General features: G+C 45.0%; 1 protein-coding gene across 1 annotated transcript; it reads right to left on the bottom strand.

Annotated features, from left to right (window-relative positions):
- Positions 1 to 10,019: 10,019 nt before the first annotated feature.
- On the bottom strand, positions 10,020 to 13,236 carry LOC308165863 (interferon-induced protein 44-like). Its single transcript, XM_080540037.1, has 7 exons — positions 13,166 to 13,236; positions 12,756 to 12,789; positions 12,198 to 12,402; positions 11,694 to 11,837; positions 11,356 to 11,527; positions 10,811 to 10,911; positions 10,020 to 10,262 (listed from the first exon to the last, which is right to left on the bottom strand). The coding sequence occupies exons 1-7, from the start codon at positions 13,224 to 13,226 to the stop codon at positions 10,086 to 10,088; spliced, it is 894 nt and encodes a 297-aa protein (XP_080396163.1). The 5' UTR covers positions 13,227 to 13,236; the 3' UTR covers positions 10,020 to 10,085.
- Between the last annotated feature and the right edge of the window lie 243 nt (positions 13,237 to 13,479).

The following is a 13,479-nucleotide window of genomic DNA, read 5'->3' as shown; positions in this document are numbered from 1 at the left end:
GTCAGCACTCTCTGCTTCGTTGGTTTCTGGTTCATTGGCATCTGGACAGCTTTCCACTGTCCCCTCGGTTTCAGGCACTGCCGGTAATGTCACTGGCTGTAACACTGGCATTGCCACTGGCTCTGGCAACACCACAGCATCTCGTCGTAGCTCCTCCTTCTCAGGTTCTCTGGGGACCTCGGCACCTGTTGGCACAACATCCTGCCTACTCTGTACATCCACCCCCCTGTCCACCACCCGTGGCCCTATTGGGGTAGGGATATGCCCAGACACCACTGGTGTACCCACTCTGATGTTGTTTCTCCAACAGACCCCACATTGACCTAAAGCATGGTCAATCTGTTCCATCAAATATGGACTCCAAAACCCATATTCCTTGGTGATCTTGCGTCTTACCTCCCCCCTAGCCACATGTGCTAATCCATGAGCTTCCCGTATTAACATGCCTATTAAATCTGAGGGTGCTACAACCAACCCCTCATGATTCCTCCATAGACCTGTGTCATCCTGACTTGCCCCCCTTGCTAGCCAAACGTTCTTGTCTAACATAGTTGCTCTACTCTGTAACATCAATAAATCCTCAAGTGTGACCATGCCCTGTAATTGCTTTTCATGTGTGACCAGAAGACCTTTACCTGCCTTGTCTGCTCCTGTAATGGCTTTGGCTGCATCCTCTGCAGCCCTGTTACCTTGTGTGACATGTGATGAGTCAGACCTGTGTGCGGCACACTTCACTATGGCTAATTCCTTTGGCTTCATCATGGCTTGTAACAGCTTCATGATCTGTGCGTGATGCTGTATAGGCGTACCATCAGTTCTCTTAAAACCCCGCCCCCTCCATACAGCTCCATTAAAATGACAAACATTATGTGCATAGGCAGAGTCGGTGTACACTGTCACTCTCCGTCCGGTTCCCAAGTTGCATGCTTCCGTGAGGGCAATCAATTCAGCCAACTGAGCCGAGCAAGGCTGAGGAACTGCCTCAGCCTGTTCTACAATAAACTTTGAATTCTGTGCTTTAACTAAGGAATACCCAGCGCACAAAGTTTCTCCTACCCCGTAACAAGACCCATCAACCCAATATTCTATATCAGCTCCCTTTAAAGGCAAAGCTTGTAGGTCTGTTCTATGCTTAATCACTCTGGCTGTCGATGGAATCTGAACACCGGATGGCACCGTCACCTGACAGCCGTCAGGTGTGCATTTTACTGTACAGTTCAATTGGCATAGAGCATCTCTCCCTAGCAGCCCTGTTGGCGTGTGTTCTGACACAAGTGTTGACAGAGTTGCTCTCTGTCCCTTGTACTCTAAGTCTACAAGCTCAGTTGTAGGAATCAGCTGTTTAATTCCCTCAAATCCGATTGTCTTCACATATTCTCTAGACATAGGGAGGTGCGTGGCGCCTTCAGGCTTCTGTGTCACCACCAGCTGGCACCTCCCACTCGGATCTTCCGGGCACCCCTATAGGCCAGCTGCTGGGCCTCCGTAAGGGTTCATCACTCCTGGAGCAGGTGTAGTAGGGGGCCAATATCCTCCTCCTTGGCTCCCCCCTGCGCCCCCCTGGGGCCTGTTGCAGCAGGCACAGGCTAGATGTCCATTCTGGTCGCATTGGCATGGTTCTAGCATCTCCTTCCCTGCTGCTGTCCATCCCCCTGGTGGTGGTCCTTGGCCAGGCTGTGTGTACATCTGGTATGGAACCGCTTGCACCCCTGGTGGCCCTTGTGGGTATGGATACCCCCCTTGTGGCCCCTGTGGGTAGGACTGGTAAGTAGCAGGATACCCCCCTTGTGGCCCCTGTGAGTAGGACTGGTAAGTAGCAGTCTGCACTCCAGGTGGCTGTTGCTGTGGGGCTAAAGCCTGCACTCCCTCTATGTTCCTCTCGCTTTCAGTCAATTGCAAATGAGTCAATATTCTGAGGGATTCTTCGTCTCGTGCCTTCTGTATCTGAATGTTCTTTCGATATAACTCAACTTGATGAGCTACGTGGTCTATATAAACAGCTTTGTTCATGTGTCGTAGCCCCACCACTTCTGCTAGCTTATCCTTAACTGGGGTAGGAAGCCCTTCTTGTATTTTTTCCCTGATTATGGATTTTTCTAAGGGGTTATCTTCAGCGTCTTTCCCTGTCACACTTCTCCATTGAGAGTGCACACGGGCAACATAACCCCTGGGATTCTCATCCCCCCCCAGTGGCTTCACAATGATATTGTCTGGGTGAATGTGAGTAGGGTAGGTCTCTCTGATTGCTTTCCACAGCCTGCCTCTGTTTGCTGCGAAGAGCTCTGGATCATAAACTGATGTATTGATATATCTATGAAGTCCTGCCTTCATCAATATTTCCTGCATTGTATCCAATCCTGCAATAAAAGCTAAGAGTCTTTTCAGGTCTCCCATCGCGGCCTGCGTTCCTGTCAGTATCACGTCGACCTCTCGCGTCCACGAATGTCCTCCCTCTTGAAGAACTGGGAGTTTCTCGATCACTTCAGACAAATCTGTATGATGCCACGGATGATATTCCATCTTGTTACCCCGAATCAGCACTGGACAGTTCTTTAATGTATTTGATGACATTCGGTGACAATCTCCCTCTTTCTCCGGGCGTCTTCTCCCACCTTTCCTTTCGGCTGTGGCTATCATCTTCCTGACCTGCGCGTTGTAGCCTCCATCTGCATTGTCGTCATCACTTGAGTCTTCACTGCCATCTTCGCTGTCATCTTCCTCGTCACTCCTGTCGTCCCCTTTTCCCCTTGGCTCCTTCTTCTTCTTCTGGGAATGATCCTCCAGTGCCTTAGCATATGGAGGGGGACTGGAGGCAGGACACAGGTCTGGGGATGAAATGTTCAGTTTCTGTTCCAGTGTTCTGGCCAATTCTTTTTTCTTTTCCGGTTCCATCTGAGCTATTTTCTGTCCCTCTACCTTAAATAGATCTAAAATAGCTAACTCTAACTTGCGTTTCTCTGATCTAATCTTTCCTCTTTGATGTGCTTTGTGCCCATTGATAAGTATCTCCAATGTTGCAATTAATTGTAAATTAAGGCTGCCCTCTTTCGGCCACGGCTGTTCAATGTATGCCCAACGGCTATTCCATTTCGTAGACATTTTGCTAATTTCCCTAACAAGAGGATTCATTTTTTCCACTACAGCCATAGGGGATAACGTAGCCAACATTCCACGATGTTCACTAATATCTTTTAACAGCTTCGTGGAATTCGACCCCATTCTACTTGCTCAATATGCTGACAATATTCTATATTAGATAAGGTGTACGCTTCTTACAACCCACCTTCCTATTGTCTTGTTTGCTAAACAAATGCTAGTCCAATATAACTGTATTAACCGTCCCCACAAAACCCTGCAACTCAGAATAACAGATTTGCCTCTTGTGTATGTCAGTGCAGTATTAACTTAAATCTAATAGCTGTGTAAGTACTTTATACTTAAATGTGTTTCCTAATTGTTTATGAATATGTGTCACTTGATTACTCATTCAATACTAATTACAGTTCTGGTCAACACAATTATTAAATCACAATGGCTGGTCACACCTAAGTATTCACTGATCCACAAAAACCCTTTTACTGCTCAACTATCAAATATGTACTATTCTGCTATTCCTTAATCAAACACTGTGGAAATGACCTAACTAAAATAAAATATGTAAATTACAAATATTAATTATAACCTGTAAAGAAATCGACTTGTTATTTGGAAAAGAATGAATGATTAATTATTAATTACAATCTGTAAAGAAATCGACTTGTTAAGTGAAAGGAATGAATGATTAGTTAGAATTATTCATTGACACTTCATTGATGTAAACCTGTGAAGTCAATTAGCTATTATCAACATATCATTAGATTGTCACAAAACAATTGATCAAAGTTTTGTGAAAACAGAGAAATAAAATGATCTGAATAATTAATTCAATCAATTTGTAATTAATTAAATTAATTAAATTAATGTAATACATTACAATCATTTATAACCATCTATTTATTAATGTATCGGACTGTTTCATCGACCTCAGCTGTATCTCCCTGAGGATTTAGTGTTTTAAAATGTATTGTCGTATTTCGTCCAGCAGGCGGCGCCAAGCAACCGACTTGCGTATCGATTGCGCATGCGCCAGCGCCTCCGTGTAAAAATGGAGTAGGGGAAGGAGGGGCTAGTCTTTGTCCTTCTGGGGGAAAAACCCGCTGTGGACTCCCAGATCAATCTTTACAACATAACATTGCTTTTCCACAATAATGCCATCTTCCACGACACAACAACTTCACGACTATCTTTCAATCCAGTTAGACTATTATTTATCTCATTCAAATATTCTACAATGTATTCACGTTTCCCACACAGAGATGGCCTCTGTGTGTGTCCTTCCACAAGGACAAAGAAAAATGGCGTCTAAGAATGGATTCTCTGACACAGTTCTGAAGAATCGATTTCTTAGTCTATAACAATAATGCTCTTTTCAATGCAATTTAACTATTAGTTACCAAACTAATTCTCATTCAACAATTTATATGCTTTTACACAGACACGCACGATATTCCAATACCATACAACCAAATCACATCAAACACTATATTTTACAAAAAACGGGCTTCAAAGTCCGGCTCTCACCACCCACCCATCAAAGATTATGAAAAGTTTGTTTCTATTCCAACAAGATTACCATTACACAGATTCTTTTGACTATAACTTATCTGAGATTTACAGTCTATTTTAAACACACCAATCGACTAGAGAGCGATCTCTGCAAAAACCTACCTTCTTCGTTAGATTGAAGTTTGCAAAATACTGTAAATTAAGCTATATTATCTCCTGGCTAGCTCGCCATTACTGTCGTGTATTCTTATTGGTTATGAATCAAAGAACAGTTAGTTTAAGACAATTTAATCAGTTACAGGCAGATTTATACATTACATGCGTTCCCCATGGACCTCGGGTGGGAAGAGAACGCTCCCTCTCTCTCTCTCCCCGTTCCGCTCCAGAGGGGAGGGGCCAGCGTGTATGTGTGTCCCTGCCCAACCCCCAAAGGTCCCTGCTGGTCATCTGGTTGCCATAGAACCCTCATTGCTAGAGGGCATCATGTCCCTGCATGCCCCGGTATGTGTGTGTGTCTAAAACATACTACATATTCATACATAGATCATACATACTACAGAAATATACGACAATAGCAATCAAATGGCACCACAAGATTAGATTTAAAAAAAAAAGCAAATAGTGATATAAGGGCATGATTGTAGAGTATTTGGGTTTGCATCTATTGCTCTAGCATTGTTTATTCTACCTGGCCTGAGTATGTTACGTCACTACGTGATTACGTACCTGTTGGACGTACCTCCCAGCATTCCTATGTAGGAAGTGACATGCAATGTAACGTGGTCATTTCTCCAAGTAAAGAAACTAGTAAACTACAGTCCGTTTCTCCGTGTTTATTTGAGTAGCCTACTAACCACAGTAGGTACACAACAGTGGCGACGAGGTGGTTGGAAAGTGAACCCTGTCTCTGATATGACCGAACTTGTTTCGCGGGAACAACAAACGGAGACTCCGACGTGAGTAGTGAAAGTATCCAGTTATACAGCGTGGCAAGATGGCTAGAATTGGATCAATTGACCCGTTTGACGGCGCGACGGATGACTGGGTCGAATATACGGAACGCATTTCACAGTATTTCAAGGCAAATGACATTGAGGATGACAAACATGTTGCAGTGTTGCTGAGTGCAATGGGGGGGAAATCATATGGCCTGTTGCGCAGCTTAACTGCCCCAGAAAAGCCTTCCGTAAAAACATTCCAGCAACTGGTGGAGGTAATGAAAGAACATTTATCCCCAAAACCACTACTAATTGCTGAACGTTTCAGATTCCATAGACGAAATCAACATGAGGGTGAATCCATAGTCAGTTACGTGGCTGAGCTGAAGAGACTCACTGAACATTGTGAATTTGCAAATGGACTGAATGATGCGTTGAGAGACCGTTTGGTATGTGGCATTCTTGGTGAGGCCATACAGAAGAGACTGCTAACAGAGGCCGGCCTCACGTTCAAAAGGGCAGTGGAAATCGCAGTCTCAATGGAAACAGCAGCCAGGGATGCTGTTGAACTGCAGACAGGAGTAAAGGCAGTAAATGTAAACAAAATGGCAACCGTCACACAAACAAGAGAGCAAGAACTGTGTTACAGGTGTGGGAGGGGCTCACATTCCCCATCACAGTGTAGGTTTAAAGACGAAGTCTGCAGACTATGTAACAAAACTGGACATATCCAGAGGGTGTGTCGCTCTGGAAAATCAAGAGTGTACAAAAATGAAAAAAAGACACAGTGGAGTGCGCAAAAGAACAGGAAAGTGCACAACATGGAGGAGGCTGCAGACGACGAGTCAGACGAGGAGAGTGAACACTGAACATACCAATAGCTTGGATGTTTACCATGTCAAAGGAGGCGGCAGGGAAGCTATCTGGCTTGCACCACAGGTGAATGGCAAACAAGTACAAATGGAACTGGATACCGGCTCTGCAGTGTCAGTGATGGCACACATTGACTTTGTGAAGTACTTTGGAGACCAGAAGCTGAACCCATCATCTATCCTCCTAAAAACATACACTGGAGAGAAAATCAAGCCCCTCGGAGTACTGCCTGTGGATGTACAACACAATGGTCAACAACGCATTTTGGACTTGTACGTCGTAAGAAGAGGAGGACCAGCGTTGTGGGGGCGAGACTGGCTGAGGAAGCTGCAGCTGGACTGGAAATCCATTAAGAGCCTGCAGGTGGCGCCAAACCCCACTCACAAGTCCACAGAGGTGAAACTGGAGAAAGTCTTGGATGCCGCAGCACCTGTATTCCAAGACGGCATCGGGACATTAAAACACATCAAGGGAAAAATCGTTCTCCAAGACGGAGCCAACCCACGTTTCCACAAAGCACGCCCAGTTCCATACGCCATACGACAGAAAGTGGAAGCTGAGCTGGACCGCCTGGAAGCTGATGGGATCCTGTCCAAGGTAGACTGGAGTCCATGGGCCACACCCGTTGTCCCAGTAGCAAAGAAGTCAGGGGCAGTGAGGCTGTGTGGAGACTTCAAGATCACCATCAATCCTGTGCTACAAGCAGAACAATATCCATTACCCAGGATTGAGGACATCTTCGCAAACGTGGCCGGTGGAAAACGGTTCACCAAGGTGGACCTGGCTGAAGCCTATCTACAGATGGAGATAGAAGAAGACTCAAAGATGTTCCTGACGATAAACACTTTGAAAGGCCTGTACCGATACAACAGGCTGGTCTTCGGAGTGGCCTCTGCCCCGGCCATATGGCAGCGAGCCATGGATCAGGTGTTACAAGGGATTCCGGGCACACAGTGCTACTTAGATGATATCATTGTGACGGGGGCCAACGATAACGAACACCTGGAGAACCTCCAGAAGGTCTTACAGAGACTTCAAGACTACGGACTCCGGGCCAGACGTGACAAGTGTGAGTTTTTTAAATCATGTATCACATACTGTGGCCACACCATCGATGCACAGGGCTTGCATAGATGCAAAGAGAAAATCGAGGCCGTCATGGAGGCTCCTCAGCCACAGGATGTACAGCAGCTGAGGTCGTTTCTCGGATTCATCAACTACTACAACCGGTTCATGCCTAACCTGTCCACGGTGCTCTACCCGTTGAACCAACTACTTCAGGCAGAACGGAAATGGAAATGGACCACAGAATGTGAACAGGCCTTCCAGGAAGTGAAGAAGCTTGTGACATCGGAGACAGTACTCACACACTACGACCCCTCCTTGCCTGTGAAGTTAGCATGCGACGCTTCGCCGCATAGGAGCCGTTATGTCACATGTGATGCGGGATGGGACCGAAAGACCAATAGCGTTCGCCTCACGCTCCCTGGCCCCGGCCGAGAAGAATTACTCTCAAATAGACAAGGAGGCGTTGGGCCTGGTCTGGGGCGTAAAACGGTTTAACCAGTACCTGTACGGCAGGGAGTTCATCCTGGTGACTGACCATCAACCGCTGGTCTCGATATTCAACCCCCAGAAGGCGATTCCCGTGACAGCTGCAGCACGGATGCAACGCTGGGCCCTGTTCCTAGGAGGGCACCGGTACAAGATCGAATTCAAGAGAACACTGCAACACGCCAACGCAGACGGGTTGTCCCGGCTGCCACTTGACACAGCAACAACGACAAAGGGGGACAAGGAACCGGTGGAGATGTTCACACTCATGCAACTCGAAAGCCTCCCGGTGACGGCGGAAATGATTGAGAGAGAGACCCGGAAAGATGCAACTCTCTCACAAGCGTACAGAGCAACGCAGACTGGCTGGACAACCCACGAAGGGTCTCCCCTCACTCCCTATTACCGACGTAGGGACGAGCTCACCATTGACTCTGGATGCCTTATGTGGGGAATGAGGATCGTCATCCCCACCAAGCTCAGGTCCAGGGTGCTGGAAGAGCTACACAGTGGCCATCTGGGAGTGGTGAAGATGAAAGCACTCGCCAGGAGCTACGTCTGGTGGCCGGGGATTGACCAACAGATAGAACAGCTCGCCATGCATTGCTCTGGCTGCCAGCGTGTACAGAATGAGCCGACAGTTGCACCTCTCCATGCCTGGGAATGGCCTGCATCCCCATGGCAACGTATCCACATTGATTTCGCCGGTCCATTCATGGGGACAACATTCCTAGTGGTGGTCGATGCATGTTCAAAGTGGCCAGAAGTGTTCACCATGAGCTCCACGACAACAGCCCACACGATCGACGTGTTGAGAAGCCTCTTTGCAAGAACTGGTATCCCCGAACAGTTGGTGAGTGACAATGGTCCTCAATTCACGGCTAATGAATTCCAGATGTTCCTGAAGCTCAATGGAATTCGCCACATAACATCAGCCCCCTATCATCCGGCTACCAACGGGCTCGCCGAGAGGTTCGTACAAACCCTAAAACAAGGTCTGCGAGCTATGGCAGATGCCTCTCTCTCTCTACGTCAGAAGCTGGCCAATGTCCTGTTTGCCTACCGTAACGCCACTCACGCTACTACCAACCGGACACCCGCCATGCTGTTCCTGGGACGTGGGTTACGCTCAAGACTGGACTTGCTTAAGCCAAATCTGCGGCGGACTGTAATGGATCGGCAGATCAGACAGGGTCTAAGGGCGCACGACAGGGAAACACGTCAACTAGAGATTGGACAGACTGTGCTGGCCAGGGATTACCGTGGAGAACACAAGTGGGTGCCCGGCATAATCAAAGAAAGACAAGGGCCCTTGTCCTACACTGTAGAAGTAGCTCCTGACACTGTCTGGCGACGCCACCTTGACCAACTACGGAGGTCAGAGGTACGCACTGCAGAAGAGGTGGTGGATCCTGCACGTATCACCGCTGCTCAGGAGAGCCTGAGCCTGCCTACCTCCAACACTGCTCAGGAGAGCCTGGGCCTGCCGACCTCCGACCGTGTAACGGGGTGTCTGCCTAGCCCTGGTCGGCCCCTGACCCCACGCCTGGGTCTCCCTGCTGGTGGTGCGAGCCCGGGGGTCACACCCCCGGAGGAGAGACGTTATCCAACACGCACCCACAGACCTCCAGACAAACTATCTCTCTGAATAAGACACTAGTGTGTTTAGTTATCCGTTTAAAGCAAGGGTATTGTTAGTTATGTTCAACCTAGTAAATGCTATGGTGTTAATGTTGTTGTTATCTAGAAGGGGAGGAGTTGTAGAGTATTTGGGTTTGCATCTATTGCTCTAGCATTGTTTATTCTACCTGGCCTGAGTGTGTTACGTCACTACGTGATTACGTACCTGTTGGACGTACCTCCCAGCATTCCTATGTAGGAAGTGACATGCAATGTAACGTGGTCATTTCTCCAAGTAAAGAAACTAGTAAACTACAGTCCGTTTCTCCGTGTTTATTTGAGTAGCCTACTAACCACAGTAGGTACACAACAATGATAAATATTGATGATAAATAGAACAAGAATGGTAGTGATGGGTAACTAATCATTACATACCACAATATGACAATACTGAATATACCTGCGTATTACACCATTTTGTAGGAATGATGACACTCATTGCTGAGAGTTTTGGAGCATCCAAACGTAATCATTGGCAAAGTGCACAATCTGGGTCATGGCACTCAATATCAACACATCCACATCATTATCCAGCTCAGTCTCCAAACTGTAGTTCTTCACCGGCAGGATGCAGTTCAACGGGAGGCCCAGCTTCATACTGCACTGTTCCATCTGACAGACACAGGAGTCAACGACTGGATCAGCCTCACGTTACAACAAAGACTATTGTGACAGTTGTAGCCAGCGATATTGTATCAGCACGTCTCAGGCTCATGTCGTAGATTTAATTGATTCTTAATAGATTGAGTAAAACTTATAAAGCACAAAGAGCTTAAATCAATTGTCTCCAAAGAGGCCTTTTATTATCAAAGTTACATGAGCGCAGAGAGAAACGAGCAGACCAATAAGCAAGAAGCAATAGCCAAAAAGCAAAAAGCCCCCAACGTTTGGTGGGACTCATATTTATAGAGCTGTCCTTGGTCATGAGGTCACTATTCTTGGGAACCAACCATATTATACAAATCTGTGATTACACAAGTTATGGGCCCTGTCCATAGTCAGAATTATTCACTGCGCCACAGATCTTAGCCCATCCCTTACAGGAAGGAAATGGGTCTTCCTTGAGCGGTAGATTCGCCAAACTGAAGTGAGACTTCAATTTCTTAGTATAAAATGATATAAAACCAGAACACACACATTTACTGTAAAACAAGACGTACCTTCTTTTTAATGTCCTTGCTCCAGTAGATATCTTTCAGATTTCTGCCCACCAGCTCACAAGCCTCGTCTGGGAAGGTCAGGACAACTACCTGAGGGATTCCTGTAGAGATTGAATGAAGGGGAGAACATGGGTAACACAGAACCATGTCATAGTGTAGTTTAGAGCTGTCTACAGCAAAACGCTGCTTGGTACTGTACACAGTGGGTCAACCAACCTATAAAATGTAAAATGTACACATATATTCATCTGCTGCAGTTGTTCATATGCACTATTAACCTGGTTTGTCAGACTCTTGTGGAGAAATTGTTGGACATTTTCTGTAAACGTTTTAGTAAGTACCGTTTGCATGCCACAAGTTTTTTGTTTAGCTATAAGTTAAAAACATTTTTAAAAATATATGTACTGAAAGATGATAAAAAATTATGGGTATCAAGTAAAAGCAAATTACAATTAATTGGTCAAATAAACACAGATTATTCACAGGTTGTTAACTACAGCCATAAGCATCTTATCAGTGAGATGAGGATAGAAATTATCACTTACCCAGGGGACTTGCAGCCTTCCTGATTTCCAGCATTTTGTTGATGGCTTCGTCCGAAATCATGGAGAATGTGTGTGCTGGGACAAGAGTCACCAGACAATGAGCTTTGTCACTTAAGGTGGGGTTCTGGTTGTACCTTGGGTCATCATCTTTTAATGGGTCTTCTGCAAAGAACTGGGCCAGAAGAAGAGAATGTGTCAGATGAGGCTGTACATACTGCATTTGTTATTCATGTTTGATCTTCAGCTAGGAACTTAGAAATACGTTTTCTCTGTTGGTGAATTAAGAGCAAGAGTTAAAAGTTGTATCTCTGTATTCTGTTATGTGTGATCTGTTTTACCTTATAGCCCTCTGGTATGTGACCTTTTAGAGCATTGATGAGGTCCTTGGTGTCCACCCCATCTTTGCCTTTCTCCAGACCCATGACATCATTGAATGCAAAGGGCAAACGTGACCTTCCGTTTTTTATGTAATATGTTTTGTACTGAAATGAAAAAAGCAAAACTTAGATTAGGCTGTATTGTTTTGGTGAATATTTATGCATGTTATCTCCATATTTGTATACATTGATTTAGTTGAAAATGAAAGGGGATACAGACAGAGTAGAGGGCAGAGTAGAAGAGTAAAGTTAGGTCTTGAACCCACAACCTACAGGGCGAGTGTACTGTATATGAGCCACAATGTTTTAGTCAATGTTGACTGTTATATTTCTGCCAGCAGTGCCCATATGAACTGCATAATAAACTACAGTATGTCATGGTGTGCCAGAGCTACTGTATGTCTCATCATTTAACATCTGTTTACACTTTGTTAGGCATGGTATTTCTAATTCATAACTACTCACGTTCCTGGTGAAGCTTTGCCCTGCGTGACTGGCTGTCAGGGCAGGAACTGTTACACGCCCTTGGAAGACACTATTCATTGAGTTGATAAAGCTGGACTTCCCAGCACCAACTGGTCCAAATAGCAGGATCCTGAGGTGACCCACATCCGGATCATCCAGGTCAAATTGTCTCATTTCCTTCTCCTTCTGGTCTCTGGCCTCTTTACTGTCAGATGAAATGAAGAAAACACATAATGGAAACCATGTTATACATAAACATGTTTTTTTGTGTGTAGTTTGTGTGGTGAGTCAGCTAATTTCACCATTTCACCATTCACAGATTGTGGCTTTGATCAATTAAAGGCATTGGTTTCCCATTGAGTTGTCTTGTGAAGGGAGTGTGTTTCTGCCATGACAATACAGGAAGTGTTTAGCTTGAAAAGGTCATTCATTGTTGTAATGAAGTTATGATGAATATGAATATCACATGCAGTACTATAGTTACTCAAACAGAATATGAACTATGTTCTCATTTGCCCTCTCCATCTTTTGTCAGTCACTACTTACTACAGTACTTACCTCCAATCTATTTTCCTCCATTCTCTGCTCAATTCTGTATGAGACACAAGGAATATATTTTGGATTACATCAACTCACTTTCTTTTTAATTGTGTGCTCTAACTTTTAAAATGCCTCTATAGCAAAGTAGAGAATGGAGAAAGGGAGAAGCTCATTACTGGCTGAGGATGTTATTTCACCTAAACGTGAAAATAACCTGAACCATCCCTTTAACCAGAGATGTTGTATATTATATAACCCTTTAAAGGAGTACAACACTCCAGAAATAAATTGCTGTTAATTTTGTGGTTTTAATGTGTTGTTTCACTGTAATCTAAGTTCTAAGTGGTGTGTCTGAAATCATCAATTTGCAGCATGATATCCCCAATGCTGTACAGAATGTCACATGATGTATACACACATATACGTACTTGGTGATGGTGGTCGTGCTGCTGGTGCTGCTGGTTCTGGTGTTGACCACAAACTGCCCATTTCTACTTTCACGTCTGTAGGAGAAGTAAATAGTAATGTAGGCGGTTGTAACAGTAATCTTACATACATGTTTCATGTGTGAGTATTTCAATGAGAGCTTGCCTGTTGTTGATGGCAATAAAGTAAAAAAAAATATATATATAGCAAAGAAAAGCAAATATTGTCACTACATTTTTTACCTTAACTGAAATATTTACCCTAATAAACACATGTATTCCACTGTAATCACTTAATGGAAATAATTCAAAATGAT

The sequence above is a fragment of the Nansenia antarctica genome, assembly GCF_963989245.1.
Source record: "Nansenia antarctica genome assembly, chromosome: 10".
NCBI lineage: Eukaryota > Metazoa > Chordata > Actinopteri > Argentiniformes > Microstomatidae > Nansenia > Nansenia antarctica.
The sequence above is the reverse complement of the archived record's forward strand: the minus strand, read 5'-3'. Positions and strand labels throughout refer to the sequence as shown.

Bases quoted from the DNA above. Each gene is read 5' to 3' on its own strand.
- LOC308165863 (XM_080540037.1), bottom strand. From the start codon at position 13,226: ATGGGCAGTTTGTGGTCAACACCAGAACCAGCAGCACCAGCAGCACGA. The intron at 12,403-12,755 runs GTAAGTACTGTA...TTCATCTGACAG, and splicing joins TGGAGGAAAATAGATTGGAG to TAAAGAGGCCAGAGACCAGA. The intron at 11,528-11,693 runs GTAAAACAGATC...CTTCTGGCCCAG, and splicing joins ACATACCAGAGGGCTATAAG to TTCTTTGCAGAAGACCCATT.